Below are 16,037 nucleotides of genomic sequence, written 5' to 3'. Positions count from 1 at the left end.
AAAGCGAAGGGGGGGGTCAGGGAGAGAAAGAGACAGACAGAGAAATAAGAGTAAAGAATGATAAAAAAGAGATGAAGAGAGAAAGAGAGAGACAGAGACAGAGAGAGAGAGAGAGAGAGAGAGAGAGAGAGAGAGAGAGAGAGAGAGAGAGAGAGAGACAGAGAGAGAGAGAGAGAGAGAGAGAGAGAGAGAGAGAGACAGAGAGAGAGAGAGACAGAGAGAGAGAGAGAGAGAGAGAGAGAGAGAGAGAGAGACAGAAAGGGAAAAAGGCTTAAGCAAGGGGGCAGCACTGCTGTGTGTTTTGCACCCAGGGAGTGATGAGCCCTCTGGCCAAACAGCCCCTCCCCTTTCTGTTTGCATGGACACACACACGTACATACACACACACACTCACACACTCTGGGTGAGCTGGCCCTTTAAGAGCTGAGCCCAGATCTAACAGCTTACAGGGAGGGAGGGGGAGGAGGAGGAGGAGGGGCAGAGACAGAGGGTGTGAGGTTGAGTGTGTGTGTGTGTGCGCGTGTGCACTCGAGAGAGCGAGAGAGAGGGAAACAGTCTCAGCACTCTCGGAGGTTGAAGGATCAATAGACAGACTTGTTTCGGAGGCTCTTGTGCGTGTGTGCGTGTCTGCTTCTCTCTGTTGGACCTGCATGTTGTTGAGGAAGGAATCCTTGAGTCCCTCAGCCCTGTTCCAGCATGCTCACTGAGCCTGACCTGCCCCAGGAGTTTAAAAGGTACGTTCAGATCCCCCCTACACACACACACATGATCTCTCTCACCCCCGCCGGGGACAGCCGTGGGGAGGGACGGTGGACAAGACTGAGCGACCGGAGGAGAAGGCGACCGGAGAGATAGAGCGCGGCTGAGGGCTTAAACTGTTGTGAGAGTGGTGTTTGGTGCGGAGCTGTTAGATTACTTTTGAAGCTAGTTTGACTGAGAGAGAGAGAGGGAGCGTGAGGGAGGGAGAGAGAAAGAGGGAGAGGGGAGCAGGCATATACAACAGGAAAAGTTGATGTTTCTCTGTTTTGTTCATTGGAAAGATACGTTCAGAAAACGTGTGTCTGTGTTTGTGTCAGTAAATAGACCATGAGAATGATCTAAGAGTTTGTTTCTGCTTTCTTCTTACTTCTCTACATCTCTTCATCCCTCCTTCCGTATCTCATCCTCGTTCCACTCTAGGTGGTTTCTGTCAGTGTGTTCATCTGGTTGGCAGGACTGTTAAAACAGGTTAAAGCAGTACAGATTGTGTGTGTGTGTTCATTGTGAGTGTCTGTTTGCCTGTCTTTCCATGTGTCGAGGTGTGAGAGTGAACGATTTACTCTGTGTGACAAGAAGTTCCTCACTAAAGTCCCCCCATCTCAACACCTACCCCCCTCTTTCTCTCACGCACACATTCTCTCTCTCTCACACAGACACACACACACACACACACACACACATAGACACATAAACACATACCCACACCCATACACACACTCAGCACATCTTTTCCCTCCATCAAACTTCATTACACTTCTGCTTTATTTCACTGGTTATTTTGCACCAGTAAGATAAGAAAGTTCACAGATGCTATGGCCATCTATGTCACATGTAGGACACAGATAATTGTTATTTTCAGAGGTAGCTGTGGGGCTACTCCCTTCTACGCAAACATGTTTTATTTTGGAATTTATCATTGAAATACATCCCCGTCAGAGAAACTGTTCTTCCTCCAGCAGGGACAGGATGTTGGTCCCCAGTTTGAGATGTTTGCAAGTGAATACACAGTTTGTTTCAGTGTTTGTGTGTGTGTTTCAATGTTTTGTCAGAAAGGTGAAAACATTCTCACCTCCAGCAGCAACATGTCAAAGGTACACTGTCTGTTTCATGTTAATGCTCTGAAAGAAAGATTAAGCATAATACCCTCTTTTTAAAGCCTGCGTTTTTCCCCTTTGACTTTTATTGCATTAAAGTACTGTACTATTTTGCCCAGATGAAACTAATCTTTTGTTCAGAGATAAACTCTGGTTTTATCCTGAATTAAAGCAAGCAAGTTATATGTCGGAAAATTTGTTTTTAATAAATCATTCATCCGCAAAGAGAGGGAAAAATGATAACAACAGCTATGTGGTATTAAAAATTTAAAGGATTACACTGAAAAGCAGAATGTATGGAGATAAATTCAGGGATTACAATGACTTAGGAACAGGCTGGTTAAAACTCAGCTATCCTGTAATGTACCTTCTCAGTGGTTAATGAAAGAATGAATACCCATTGGTCTGAGTGTGTGTGAATCTTCCTTGTAGTGTTTGTGTGTATGTGTGTGTGTGTGTGTATGTGTCTGTATGAGAGAGAGTTGAGCACTCTACTCTCCTCAGCGCTGAGGAGTGTGTGAGTGCCAGTGTGTGTGTGTGTGCCAGACTCGGTGGTGGTGATGCTCTCTGTTCCTGCGACTCTGTAAGTGTTCTCTCTCTCTCTCTTCTTCTATTTATCTCTTATATTTTATTTTGCTATAACTTTTCTTCTCTCATGTTTCTTCTTCTTTGATACTTAAAGGAGAGAGGTGTGCAGAGTAACTTTGTGTCAAGGATAGAGATAAGCAATTATGATTGCGTCTATGAGGCTGCTTGATAAGTGAAAATTAATATGTATTTGTTTGGAAAAGGTCCTTTTAGACATGGGTTGACTAATCAAAAATGTTGAGAAGTTAAATGTTAAACATTAAATGTATGAAATAATCTGATGATAAGATTTTATCACTGTTGGCAAGAATTTGTTTTTGTTACCTCTGATAAATGCAGAAGGAACCTTGTTTTTGGCAGAACAGACAAACTTGAAATTGGCTGCTATTTGAACATTATTATTATTATTAATATTTGTATTAGTAGAAGTAATAGTATTAGTAGTAGTTTTGTTATTATTGCTGCTATTAATGCTTAGAATGTATGAATTATTGTTGGTTGGTTTTAGTTTCCATCGCTGTTCTGCTGTGTGGATGGTCAGCATCTCAGATGAATGGCACCAGTGTAACTATTAAGAATGAGTACACAATTATTTCAGTTTTTTTGTGTGATCGTACCGGGGTGAAAAACAGTCTCTATGGCAGCCCGCTGAGTTTGTTCAGAATGGCACTTACGTATGTACTAGAGAAAGAAAGCCAGAAGGTGAAGGAGAGAAAGAGAGAGAGAGAGAGCTCATGTGGGGCTCCTGTGTCACTGATGAAGGGAGGGAGATTCTGTGGTCAAACTGACAGATTCCACAGCGATGGACAGAGTGTAGAAGGAGAAGAGAGAAGGGGGAGAGAGGAGGTGAAGAGGAAGAGGGTTTTCTTACGGGGTGTGCTGAGTGCTGTGGGGCTTTCACACTCCACCATTTGGGTCTTGTTGGGTTTATGGTGGAGGGTGTTACTGGCTGTTTCATGTGCAGGTCATGAGCGGGAGAATGTAATGTTCTGATGTGGCACAGCCTCAGGTCAAACAATCACACAGCAACACACGCATATCTTCATTCAGACGGCATGACAGAGGCAGTCTGTCTCACAGCATTAGATTCCACACTTCTCCCATTCAATGGTTATGTTATTATGCGGTTGAAGAGTAAGCGCAGAGAGAGGAGATCAAACTATTTGTTGTCATTTCCTAGACATCTTACTGTCCTGTATATATTACTAATTGAAACTTGGATCCAATGAAGGTGTGTTAATGTTAGCTAAATGCAATTCAACTGTAAATCAATTAAGGTATGGGTGCATTAAAGTGTGTGGTGAGGATCTGATTGGTTAAGTGTTTTAAAGGATGTGGTTTTTGACAAGGCCCTGTGAGAGTGCACAGCAGTGGGTGGGTGTGTGTGTGTATCATGCAATTGTGTTGCAGATTCGTGGTCTGAACACTAATGCGATGGGACTCCCTTCCCGTGTGCCCCCCCCCCCTTTTTCTCTCTCTCTTCTTTCCCCCGTCTCTCTCCCTCCCTCTGTCTCCTTCTCTCTCTGTACCTCTCTCTGCCTCTTTCTCTCTTGTTCTCACCCTTTTCCTCGTCCTCTCTCCCTCTCTGTCTCTCTCCCACTCTTTCTCTCTCTCTCTCTCTCTCTCTCTCTCTCTCTCTCTCTCTCTCTCTCTCTCTCTCTCTCTCTCTCTCTCTCTCTCTCTCTTTCTCTCTCTGTGCCTCTTGTCTCTCTCTGCGGGTCTCTCCTTAGACTACGCCATTGTCCAGCCCATATTGTCAGTCCCCTGAGCGGCTTGATAACCGTGTCTCCATGTCGGAAAAAAAGAAAGAAAGCAGAAGAATACCAGAGCAGAATGTTAAATCCCTCCACCCTCCCTCCCTGTCTCCCCCTTTGGACCCCAAGCCTCCCCAGAGCAGTCAGCTGACCTCCCTGGTAGCCAATCGGGTGAGGTAAAATTTGTTTTGGTTGTTTAGGGGCGAAAGCGATGAGGAATGAAGTCGCTTTTTGGACTTTTCCTTAGCTGTGCAGCGGTGGCCTCCCAGTTTGTGTGTGTGTTTGTGTGCGTGTGTGTGTGTGTGTTTCCTCTGGGCTAACAAGAGCGAGGTCATATGACAGGAGGTCAGAAGGCAGAGGCTAAAGATCAGCAGTATTGCATTATCAGCAGGGTCATAAAACTTTGTGAGGAGAGGAGAGGAGGAGAGAAGAAGGAGAGGAGTAGGGGGGACAGGAGAGGGGCCAAAATAGCTTCTGTCCTTCAGTACTCCCCTCGTATCCCTCCTCTGTTGATTTCTCCCTCCCTCCATCCCTCTTTCTCACCATCCCTCCGCCCCACAATAAGAGACAGTGTGCTTCTCTCTGGTCCTGGGGAGGTACAATGGAGCCTCTGTCTCTGCAGGTAGGGAGGGAGGGGTGGAAGGGGGAAGGGGGCTGAGAGGGTGAGAGGGGGCTCAAAGGAAATGAAGGAGACCATTTGGGTGAGGTGGGGAGAGTTTCAAAGCAAGGGGCAAAGAGAGAGCCCAGCTGTGAGTTAATGTGTATGCATGTGTATTTGTGTGTGTGTGTGTGTGTTTTTGCTCGTGTGCATGACAAGTCCGTCCTGATCTTAAGATAGTGTGTGTGGTGTTTACGGCAACCCGTCGACAGCAAGACAAATGGTGGGCTTCTTTATGGATTGCTGAGCAAATGGAGTCTAAACAGACGCGTCACCCAATGGACAAGCAGTGTTCTTCTGTCAATAAACATTAGTGGTCTTCTCACTCGTCTCTCATAAACAAGGGCCAGTACATGTGTGAGTGTTGGGACCCAGACCTTGTCGTCTATCTTCCTCCCTCCTACAATTTCCCCTGTTTTCTCACGGCCCGACCGGCAGTGACAGAAGCAGCCAGGGCCAGCGGCGGGATGAGTTTCCCCCCCTGCCCCCCCTGCCCGTTATTTCCCTGTTTGGAGCGTGGACGCTCTCCAAGGTAAAATGTCAGTGAAAATCACGGGCTGGTGACTCAGACTGGAGACATGAATAAAAACATGACAGGGAAGTATACAGACTGCTGTGCTGCTGATGATGACTAAAGGACCGGGCTGGTGTGTGTGTGTGTGTGTGTGTGTGTGTGTGTGTGTGTGTGAGGATGCTGTGAAAGGTGGTGGTGGAGAGAGCGGTGGTGGAAGTCCCACAGGCTACATGAGCTGCCTGGTGCCTTCTGTCCTTCCCTACAGCAGACATGACTAGAGTCTGTGTGTATGTGTGTGTGTGTGTGTGTGTGTGTGACATTAGAAACTGTGTTATTGCCTTTTGTGGTCAGCTCGTCAGCCTCCAATTCAGAGAAAGTGTGTGTGTGTGAGCATGCAGAATACATCTCAAGCATTCTCTCTTTGACGAGAATAAACTTATACTTTATTTCTCCTAAAACCACTATATCCATCTCCTTGGATGTCAATCAGAATTTCTGATTCAGAAATGATTAACCACAGCTAATCAGCTACTTTTAGAGACAGTGAACATAGACACTGCAAGCATCAGGGAAAGACTGAACAAGCTTGAATAAGGAAAAGCTGAACAAGCTCATCAACTCAATCCAAAGTGTGGAGTCACTTAGACGACTTCCCTTGTTTTTTTCCTCCGTCTCTCCCTTACTGCATTCTCTCTCTCCCTCTGTCCCTCCTTCTGTTGTTGCTTCAATGTTCCCACTGATAGGGAGGACGTGCTATAAATAGATATTAGGCAATATCCTTAGGAGTCTGGACTGGGAGGGTGGGATGGGAGGGGGGGGGGGCATTCTTACAAACAGCTGATTGTGTAAAGAGGGAACAGTCAGTAAAACAGCATGACAGAGTTCATCATTCCTTCGAGAGAGGGAGTGAGAGAAGGAATAGAGAACGTCAGCGACCGAGATAGTGATTGAGAGAGACAGAGAATAGTAAAAGGGAGAGAGAAAGACAGAGAGACAGAGAAAGAGAGCGACAGAGAGAGGAGAGAGAGAGAGAGAGAGAGAGAGAGAGAGTGAGAGTGAGAGGAGAGAGAGAGAGAGAGAGAGAGAGAGAGAGAGAGAGAGAGAGAGAGAGAGAGAGAGAGAGAGAGAGAGAGTGACGCCACAGAGTCCTTCATTTAGTGTCAAGCTTTAGCTGGACACCCAGGTGTCACATCCCCCTTGCCCTCTGCCTCGTCCCCCTGCCCCCTCCTGGAGAGGGTTACACATCCCCCCCCCCTGTGGTTCTCTGTCACCCACAGGACACAGATGGTTTGGTTAGGTAGGATGTGTTGTGGAGGTTCACCCTGTGGGTGTGTTCGTGGACCTGATGTGGAAGAAGGGAAAGAGAGAAAGAGACACAGAGAGAGACAGAGAGACAGAGAAAGAGAAAGAGAAAGAGAAAGAGAAAGAGAAAGAGAGAGAGAGAGAGAGAGAGAGAGACAGAAAGAGAAAGAAAGAAAGAAAGAAAGAAAGAAAGAAAGAAAGAAAGAAAGAAAGAAAGAAAGAAAGAAAGAAAGAAAGAAAGAAAGAAAGAAAGAAAGAAAGAAAGAAAGAAAGAAAGAAAGAGAGGAAGAAAGAAAGACAGAAAGAGTAAAAGAGAGGATCCTGTCCTCTCACATTAGAACCCACCGGGAAAAATCTTTACAAGATTGATTTTCATCAAGGTGCTAACGAGTTATTGTTATTGTGATGAATTGTCATTTTCATATATATAGAGAAAAGAGCGAGACTGCGACAGACAAGGACGTTTATAGACACATGAAGAGAGAGACACATGGCAAGAAAGAGACAGAGAGAAAAAAGGACAGAGAGAGAAGGAGAGAGAGATACAGAGAGAGAGATACAGAGAGAGAGATACAGAGAGAGAGAGAGAGAGATACAGAGAGAGATACAGAGAGAGAGAGAGAGAGAGAGAGAGAGAGAGAGAGAGAGAGAGAGAGAGAGAGAGAGAGAGAGAGAGAGAGAGAAAGAAAGAAAGAAAGAAAGAAAGAAAGAGAGAGAGAGAGTGTAATATCATCTGACAGATCAGAGACAGCTGCTTTGTTTCTCTTTCACTCTTTATTAAACATGAAACAAATCTTTGCCCCCGCCTTTGCTCGGACAATATGAATGATTTAGCAGGTTGCTGCTGTGGTTTTCAGTGTGTGTGTGTGTGTTAGAAGAGGGGTGTCTTTGGGATGCCTATTAAAGTGTGTGTGTGTGTAGTTGTCGTCCTCCAGGGTTCATTCCGGAAACATCTTTGCGTGATCTCTTTGCTGTGTCACCGCCAGGCTGGGACCATTGCGTGTTGTCAATGACTGAGTGTGTGGTTGTGCCTCCCCTTTTAGGAAGGTTTACTGCGTCAGCTGGGTCTGTCTTTTAAGAGTTAAACACGGGTGATGGTGATTCAGACCATCTCTCCAGTCCTATATTTAATGGACAGTGTATTTGGCCGATTAGTGACTTAACAGAATGGTACATATGTGATATGAGTGGTACTTCAGAGAGCACTCACTAATCATCAAAGCAAGGGGAAGTGGTGCTTTAATCTGAGCTTAACACCATCCTGGTGTGTGTATGTGTGTGTAAACCCGGTGTGTGTGTGTACAGTGTGTATGAATGGGAGGGGGTATGGTAAAACAGACTCTACAATATGGTGTAGTGTCTCTGGTGAGTCTGAGCCATAGACACATCACATACAACTTGTTTGCCCTCAATAGGAATATTTTAGATACAGTAAAAAGTGGGTTAAGATGAATATATTTGTCAGTGAAGGCAGTGAATCACGTTTTGACAGGTTGGACCAAAGTGAGTGTGTGTGTGTGTGTGTGTGTGTGTGTGTTCTTTGCCCCTTAGTATATGGGTTTATTCCCCCTTTCGGTGATGTAGGGAGGTGTGTTTGGCAGGCCTTGTGGTGTTACCGACACAGAAGGATGGAGCAAAATTATGCTAATGGTCGCTAATTATGACCTTGGAGACTGGCTTGGCTGCCAATTTATCTACTTAATACAAGCCTTCTTTTTAATCCCTACATCACTACATGCTTTAAATGTTTCATTGAGCCGCTCAGCTAAGACAGGTCTGGCAACGTTAAATGAAATAGCTGCTGGAACCTCATCACCTGGGCAGACGAATTGTATCGTAATTATACACCAAAGGGCTGGAGGAAAATAACAATGTTATTGCTCCGGAGGAGCTGAGAAGAGACCTCAGTCCTAGAGACGTGAGAGGAGGCAGAGGATGGAAGGCTGTGCGGGGGGGAGAGGAAGGAATAAGAGAGATCAGGGAGACACTTTCCTCAAAACTCGTGTTTCCTCCCTCACTCCAGTGCCCATCATACTGTATATTAAGGGTGTTTAGGGCTTGGCAGATCCAGAAACAGCTCACCCCCCCACCCCTCACTCCACTGTTCAGCAAGCTCAGGCAGCGTGAATCTGACCTGAGATCAATTCTTAGAGGGTTCCTGCCCAGGTGGGGCTGAGGGGCAGGGGGAGTCAAATGCATGGGGAGTGGGTTAGGGTGGGGGTGTGTGTGTGTGAGGAGGGTGTGTGTGTGTGTGAGGAGGGTGTGTGTGTCTGTGTCTATGAGGAGGGTGTGTGTGTCTGTGTGTGTGTATGAGGAGGGTGTGTGTCTGTGTGTGTGTATGAGGAGGGTGTGTGTCTGTGTGTGTGTATGAGGAGGGTGTGTGTCTGTGTGTGTGTGTATGAGGAGGGTGTGTGTCTGTGTGTGTGTATGAGGAGGGTGTGTGTCTGTGTGTGTGTATGAGGAGGGTGGGTGGGTGTGCAGCAGGAACAAAAGCCTCCAGTGTGAGTTAGCGATTGAAAGGGGGTAAAGTAAACAGGCAGGACAGACCTGCAGTGTGTGGACCTCTGTTCTTTGTGTGTGTGTGTGTGTGGCTGTGTGAGAGTGCGCCACTGCCGCGTGGCTTACAGCTATGTAGTTTATACAGCTGGACTCTCCCCACTAGGGGTATTCAAGAAGTGTGCACGCACTCACACTCACACACCTACAACTGCCCCCTTAGTGTTTCTGCCTAGAACAACCATTAGTATATATCTAATTTCCTTTCCTCTCCTTGTGTTTGATTTTCTTTTTTTATTGATCAAATGTGTCAATATCTCAACCCTCTGTTTGTGTTTTGACTCAGTCAGCCTTGATAGATAGGAGCAGGAAAGTGAGCATGACAGGAAGTCTCACTGGGACAGGTCCAGACAGACACAGTTTAGTGGTGAAGCAGCAGTTTCACACAGGGTCATGGATTTCCTGATCACTTCTGTCTCTGTGCTGCATGGGCTGGTCATATCTGCCTTTTTTTCCTCAGGCCTTCCAGTGAGAAACAGTATATCTTGTTTGTCTTACCGCCGTCATAAAGCAAATAAGCACTAAATTATAGAGGGGGGAGTGGGAGCGGGGAGGGGGGGGGTGCAGGAACAATGCCAGATGTGCAGCCAGAGGAAATCCAATAGAGCTAGAGAATAATCAGTTTACAGTTCACTGTTACGACAGAGTGGGTCTGAAGCAGGAGGGGTAGGTTTGGGGCAAGGGGGCCAGGGGGGCGGGGGACCAGGGTTGTGAGGCCTGGAGGGTTAGGGCTGGAAGGATGGAGGGATGAAGGCCGAGGGCCACCGCTCACGCTGAGCACAGCCCCCTCACAATGCGTTTCAGAAAGACGTTCAGGGTGTTTGTGATTACAGTTTCACCTTTCCAGTGTTGCAGGGGAGGTGGAACCGAGGAGAGAGAAACAGAGACAGAGAGAGACAGAGAGCATTCTATTAGCCAGGGTCATAGTAGCAGTAGCTTCAAGGCTGTGTGTTCGAGGTGCTGCTGAAAGCACTTAGGTGACTCTGTGAACCATATGAAATCCTATTATTGGAGCATATTCATCCAGTGCCTATTCACAGCTGTTAAATGTGTGCTGGGAGAGACAGGGGCCAGCTAATAGGTGCCGCTTCGCTCCTGTCCTCCTCACAGAGAGGGGACAAAGCCAGGCAGGAACAATGTGGGGCGTCTGTGTTCGCTGGGTTCCCTGTCATATTGACCGGCCTGGGCTTTCATACACTGGGCACGGTCACAGTTAGTACAGAGAGTTGGGAACATCAGTCTGAATGTTGTGGTACAGACACACAAACACAAACAGTGACCTGACATGACATAAGTGATCTTGGGTATGTTCTCGTCTCTTCCCCAACGGTTGGGTTTTATTTCAGGTACCACAGCTTTCAATGGGACCAACTTCATGTTGTTACAGTTCAAGCTGTATGTTATCCAACAAAACCAGAGTACATTGCTCACTGAATGTTACTTACCCTCATCCTCTCTCCTCTCTCTCTCTCTCTCTCTCTCTCTCTCTCTCTCTCTCTCTCTCTCTCTCTCTCTCTCTCTCTCTCTCTCTCTCTCTCTCTCTCTCTCTCTCTCTCTCTCTCTCTCTCTCTCTCTCTCTCTCGCTCGCTCTCTTCCAGGATGTCTTCCAAGCGGCCAGCCTCTCCATATGGGGGGACAGATGGAGAGGTAGTCATGGCAACGAGCAGACAGCGACTGGAGGAGGAAGAGAGCGAGGGACACGGCGGCGCCGTCATCCACCTCCCCCTGACCTCCTACTGCACCAAGGTGTCCCCACGCACCCTGGACAGCCCCCCCAGCCTGCACAGCCACATGGTAGGACGCCCCCCCCCTCGCCTCCATTTTGCACTGCAAACTTCACACCCTCCTCCGACCCTGTGACAAAATTACGAAATCAGACACTGGAATTTAAGTGAATCTATTTGTCTTGATTGAACTCGACATTCCTATAACATGCTATTAACAGAACAGAACATGGGAGGAGGAGGAGGAGGAGGACATCAGAGTGTTTTGGGTGTTGGGGAGCTGTCTGTTTGCCCAGGGCCTGTGTGATGCTGTGGCACAGAGAGAGACGCTCTAAATGCTGGTTGCGTGACTGCAAATGTGAGTCATGTTGTTCTGTATGAAGTGTGACATTGTGTGGTGGCGGTGCTGCATGTATGTACAGACTCTGAATGAGTGGTGTGTGGGTGTGTGTGTGTGTGTGTGTGTGTGTGTGTGTATAAAGACTCCCCCACCCTCCAGCTCACGTTGAAGCACACCTGAAAAGCAACATACTAAGCTTCTAGACCTTTCCCCCAGCCATAAACCCTCCCACAGCAAACTTTAAAAATCAATGCAGCAGTAAAACAATGAAAGTGTGCTTAGGAGCCATAATGGTGAGCTAATTCTGTAATTAGCTCTCTGATTACGCATGGCTGCCCTGGACTCTGCTGTTTGACAACAGTCACTACCTATAAACCAAAGTCCTCTCTTCCTCTGTGTAGCTGCTTATCAGTACTTCTGGTGGGGGCCAGAGGAAGAATGACAGAAAGAAAGGGAGAGAGACAGAGAGAGACATAGAGACAGAGAGAGACATAGAGAGAGGGAGACACAGAGAGACACAGAGAGAATGAGCTCAAAGTGGCCCTTATCAATCTCACACGACCTGGAACAGATAGTGGTAAATATTTTCACAACAAAACAGATATTTAGTAAGAATAACTTCTATAATCATGGTTATCATTGTAATATTATATTTATGTTTGCTATGCTACATTGTTTATTAAATTGAGTTAGACTACAGCCTGTGTCAGAGTGGGGGAATTATACAATATACACCTTCCTCAAAACATGAACCTATAAATTGTTATTCCATGTTAATGTATCTTTTTCTGTCACTGTCTGACAGAATTGGTCCCAGTCAAAAATGTCCAAATATAAAAGGCAGCTACCCGTTTGACTGACAACAGTAATGTCAGCAGTAGAAAAAAAAACAACAAAAAAAACACGGAAGAGAGGGAGGGAGAGGATGACTGACTGAAACTGCATGTTTGATGTGGATTATTAAGTCGCAGCCATCTTCTGGACGGGTGGATTTAGCGGCGCTTTGGCATGTGTAAGATGTGTAAGTTTGCCGGGGCTTTAGAGTCAATCCCTTCCGCGCTGACTGGCAGAAGAGTTGAGTGAGAGGGAGATTTACACGCAAGGGCTCCGAGAGGCTTTGTCACGCCAATTGTATAAAGTGATATGGAGAGTAAATCGACTGCGCTCGTCCCTGGGTAGCGGCTGGCTGTACAGGCAAGCAGCAAGGGGAGATTACCGCTTTATCTTGTCATAGTAAATTAACACGGCAGCGCTGCGGAAGAGAGGCACAGGCGGCAGCGGTAACGTTACCCCCAACACGCTCCCTCACAGACCTCTTCATCTGCTAGGCGCTGTGAAAAGGCAAAAGAGAGAGACACACATGCGTAAATAAACCGTATTCTCTCTCACTTTTTAAATTTGTGTTATTTTAGAGGGCAAAGTAACGAAGTGCGTGTTTATCCTTTCTCCACCCGGGTCCACAGTGTATCCCAAGTTCAAAGTTGCAGAGAGAAAGAGGGAGAGAGGGACGGGTTTCCCATACAGTTGATAATAATGTGTGGTAATTAATAGCCATCTTATTGTCTGTCTAATGAACAATCCGCGCTGAGGGAGGAATTGCAAATAAATGTGTCCGCCTTTCCCTGGCTTGCCGTTACTCTTCATACAAATCTGACAGATTTTAAACGACTCACCAAGCAGTCTCAAACCCAGTGGTCACACTTAATGTCTGTTGCCAGTGCTGTCATAATGGATAAACACACGCTTGCCTGTCAACAATTAGCAGCCTTAAAAATATTGGCAAGCATAAATTTAACAAACTGTTATTTAAAATATAGAAAATACAGCTGCACATTTAGTTGATCAAACGCACACATCAGACACAATTATGCTTTAATTGTTTTAATGTTATTTTGTGTAAGAACACATTGATTATCTAAACTAGGAAATTAAAAATGTTATATTTGTATCATCATCCTCATGATCATTATGGCCATGATAATGATGATGATTATTATTATTACTTGTATTGTTAAGTATTGTAAGGGGTCTAGTAATAACAAAAATCATGTACAATATGACTCAAACTACTAACGGTAATAACCATAATAATCATTATCACAAAAGTACTATTACTATTATTATTTGTATTTGATTAATTCTTCTGATTGTTCTTAATATAGTTTTTATGGTCTTATAAATGTGAGCTCACGGTTAAACCTCTACAACTCCCTTGTGTATTGGAGACCTGTAGAGAAAGTCTAGTTTTTGTTAGAGGTTTACGTGAATGAGCGATTATTCTTTGTGCGTGGTTTGAGTGTGTGTGTGTGTGTCTGTGTGATAAAGAGGGGGTCTATGAGGGGTCCCCAGACATAGGGATCTCCAAATCTGACCATGCCTGCATTTAGATGTGGCACATGAAGGAATTTGGTGTGTGTGTGTGACAAGGGATGGGAAATGATATCAGTCTTACTCCAGGAGTTAATCTGATGACATCTCTGTGGCCTGTTTTTGTTTAGGCAAAAGCAGCGCATGTGAGTGTTTGTGTGTTTATGTTTGTGTGTGTGTGTATGACAGTGTTTATGTGTGTGCAGGCGTGTGTGGTTTAACAGCTGTTTCCAGTGACACCCACTGCCTCATTGGCCATGCCTTGATCCGTGACACCCTAACATCCAATATATTCACATACATACCAAACCCCAGCCAGGAGAGACTCAACAACATCCCCCCACCCCCCCTCCAAACCCTCTTCCCTCTCACTCACCAACTCTCCTCCACTACAAGTCTTCTGTTCTTTTCCATATACGCATAATACTGGGGGATGCTGTAGAAAGAGACCCTTTAAGGTAAATGGGTAGGTTTCTCCTGCAGGGGGATGGAGGGAAGACGCAAAGACAGAGAGCGGGGGGTGAAAAGAGACAGAAGAAGAAAAAAAAAATGCCAAGGAACATGAACAGCGGCATCTGTGCTGGCGGAAGGGAAAAAATAGCATTTTGAATTTTTGGCAGGAGTTTAAGTGTGTTTAAATCAGCCCTCTCCTCAGTGATGAGCTTAAGAAGACAAAAGTTGTTTAATTCTGCTGCCATGCAGAGGCTCTAAAGGGATAAGGAAGGCAGAGAGAGGAGAGAGGCACAGTTTTACTTTGTTACAGTCATTTGGATGAGAATTGACATCTGCAAACTAAAAGCAGAACCGCCCACACTGTCAGCCTGGCGGATCAAATGCATATAAATACTTATATTCACTCTCACACATTTACAAATGCACAGAAACACACACACACAGAAACACACGCACAGAAACACACGCACACGCACATGCTTGCATGTAAGCACACTGTACATGCAAGCATGTGCGTGCACATACTGTACAAATACACACATACACAGTGACATATAGACAAACATATATACATTGATAGTATTCTTAAAGACTTTCATACGCACAATATTCATAAATGAATTCCTACTTTTACAACATGTACACATTAGCATGCTCATTAGCACGCGCACACTCACAAGCACACACGTACACACACTCGTATATACAATTAGGACTTTGTGTGGCAGGTTGACGGTTTGATGTCTGAGTTCGCCACAGCGTTGTAAAGCGTCTGCAGTCACTGAATGGCTAGGGTAAATATGTCAGTACGTGTGGATTATAAAGAGGAATATAAGCCAGTTAACTTGCCCTGGATAAGGGTGTCTGCTTTGCACATAAATAATGTCAAGTCCTAATGTCCCAGGGCTTTGAAGAGTCATCGTGTTGTATTTAATTCTCTTTGATTAAGAAATGACCCTCATTGTGGACGGCTTCTAGTGACATCTCCACAGATCTGACAGTAGAGAGAAACGCCAGCACCCCCCCTTCCTCCCTTCCTCCCTTCATCTCTCTCTCTCTCTCTTTTTGTGCTTGTTTTGTTTGCAAGACATCTTTCTAGAAATAAAGGGTTCTGCTGTTTGGAGCGGGCTGTGGATTAGATTAATGGGATGTGACAGGTGTGACTGCGCCTTTAAGATGCACGGCTCTCAACTGTGGGCAGAGTCACAACACAGACAGCCTGCCGACACACGCTCTCTCTCTCTTTCTCTCTCTCTCCCTCTATCATTCGTTATCTCTCTCTTTCTCCATCACCTTACCTGTCCTTTTCTTTTACTGTCGCTCCACCTTTTTTCTTTTCTCCATCCCTCTCTCAATCCATACTGTCATCTTTAGTCTTATGATTTGTCTGGCTACCAGAAGCACTAATTTCCTTTTCAATTCAAATACATTTGAGAGAAAGAGCCGGAGAAAGGATGAGAGAACTGGAGACACAAGATGAGAACATGCTTTATAGGGTGGGAGATCCTAGCACCAAAGCCTTGATCCGTTTGTACAATGTCATAGTGATGTTGGGGATATTCACTAATGAGCAATGAACGAACAACCCAATCTAATGTGTGGGTGTATCAAACACACACACACAGTTAGTCCATCGGCTCTGAGGCACAATGCACCTCCATGTTACAGTCACTGGAATAGAAGTTCACAAAGTCACATCTACATGAATAATCAAGCATGTTGACTTATTCAGTCTCAGCTGTTTGTGTGTTTGTTTGTTTGTTTGTGTGGCTATGTTTGTGTGTGTGTGTGTGTGTGTGTGTGTCGGCGAGAGAGAGAGAGAGTACACTCTGACCAGGTGAAAATGGTTCTTGAGCTGTGCTCACGGTCTGGGACAATGAAAGCAGTATGAATATTGAAACCCTGGCTGCTGCTCCAACAGTACGGTG

The 16,037-nt window shown here is 45.6% G+C and overlaps 1 protein-coding gene across 1 annotated transcript in view; it reads left to right on the top strand.

Moving 5' to 3' along the window:
* The first annotated feature begins 537 nt into the window (after window positions 1-537).
* The window catches only part of sox5 (SRY-box transcription factor 5), a 78,440-nt gene continuing 62,940 nt past the window's right edge, over window positions 538-16,037 (top strand). The window contains 2 exon segments of the mRNA XM_084701393.1: window positions 538-734; window positions 10,824-11,019. Coding sequence (XP_084557519.1) covers window positions 697-734; window positions 10,824-11,019 — 234 coding nt within the window. The 5' untranslated portion in view covers window positions 538-696.

This window comes from Hypomesus nipponensis, chromosome 7 (assembly GCF_054491055.1).
Source record: "Hypomesus nipponensis isolate SF chromosome 7, ASM5449105v1, whole genome shotgun sequence".
NCBI classification, from domain to species: Eukaryota; Metazoa; Chordata; class Actinopteri; order Osmeriformes; family Osmeridae; genus Hypomesus; species Hypomesus nipponensis.
The sequence above is the reverse complement of the archived record's forward strand: the minus strand, read 5'-3'. Positions and strand labels throughout refer to the sequence as shown.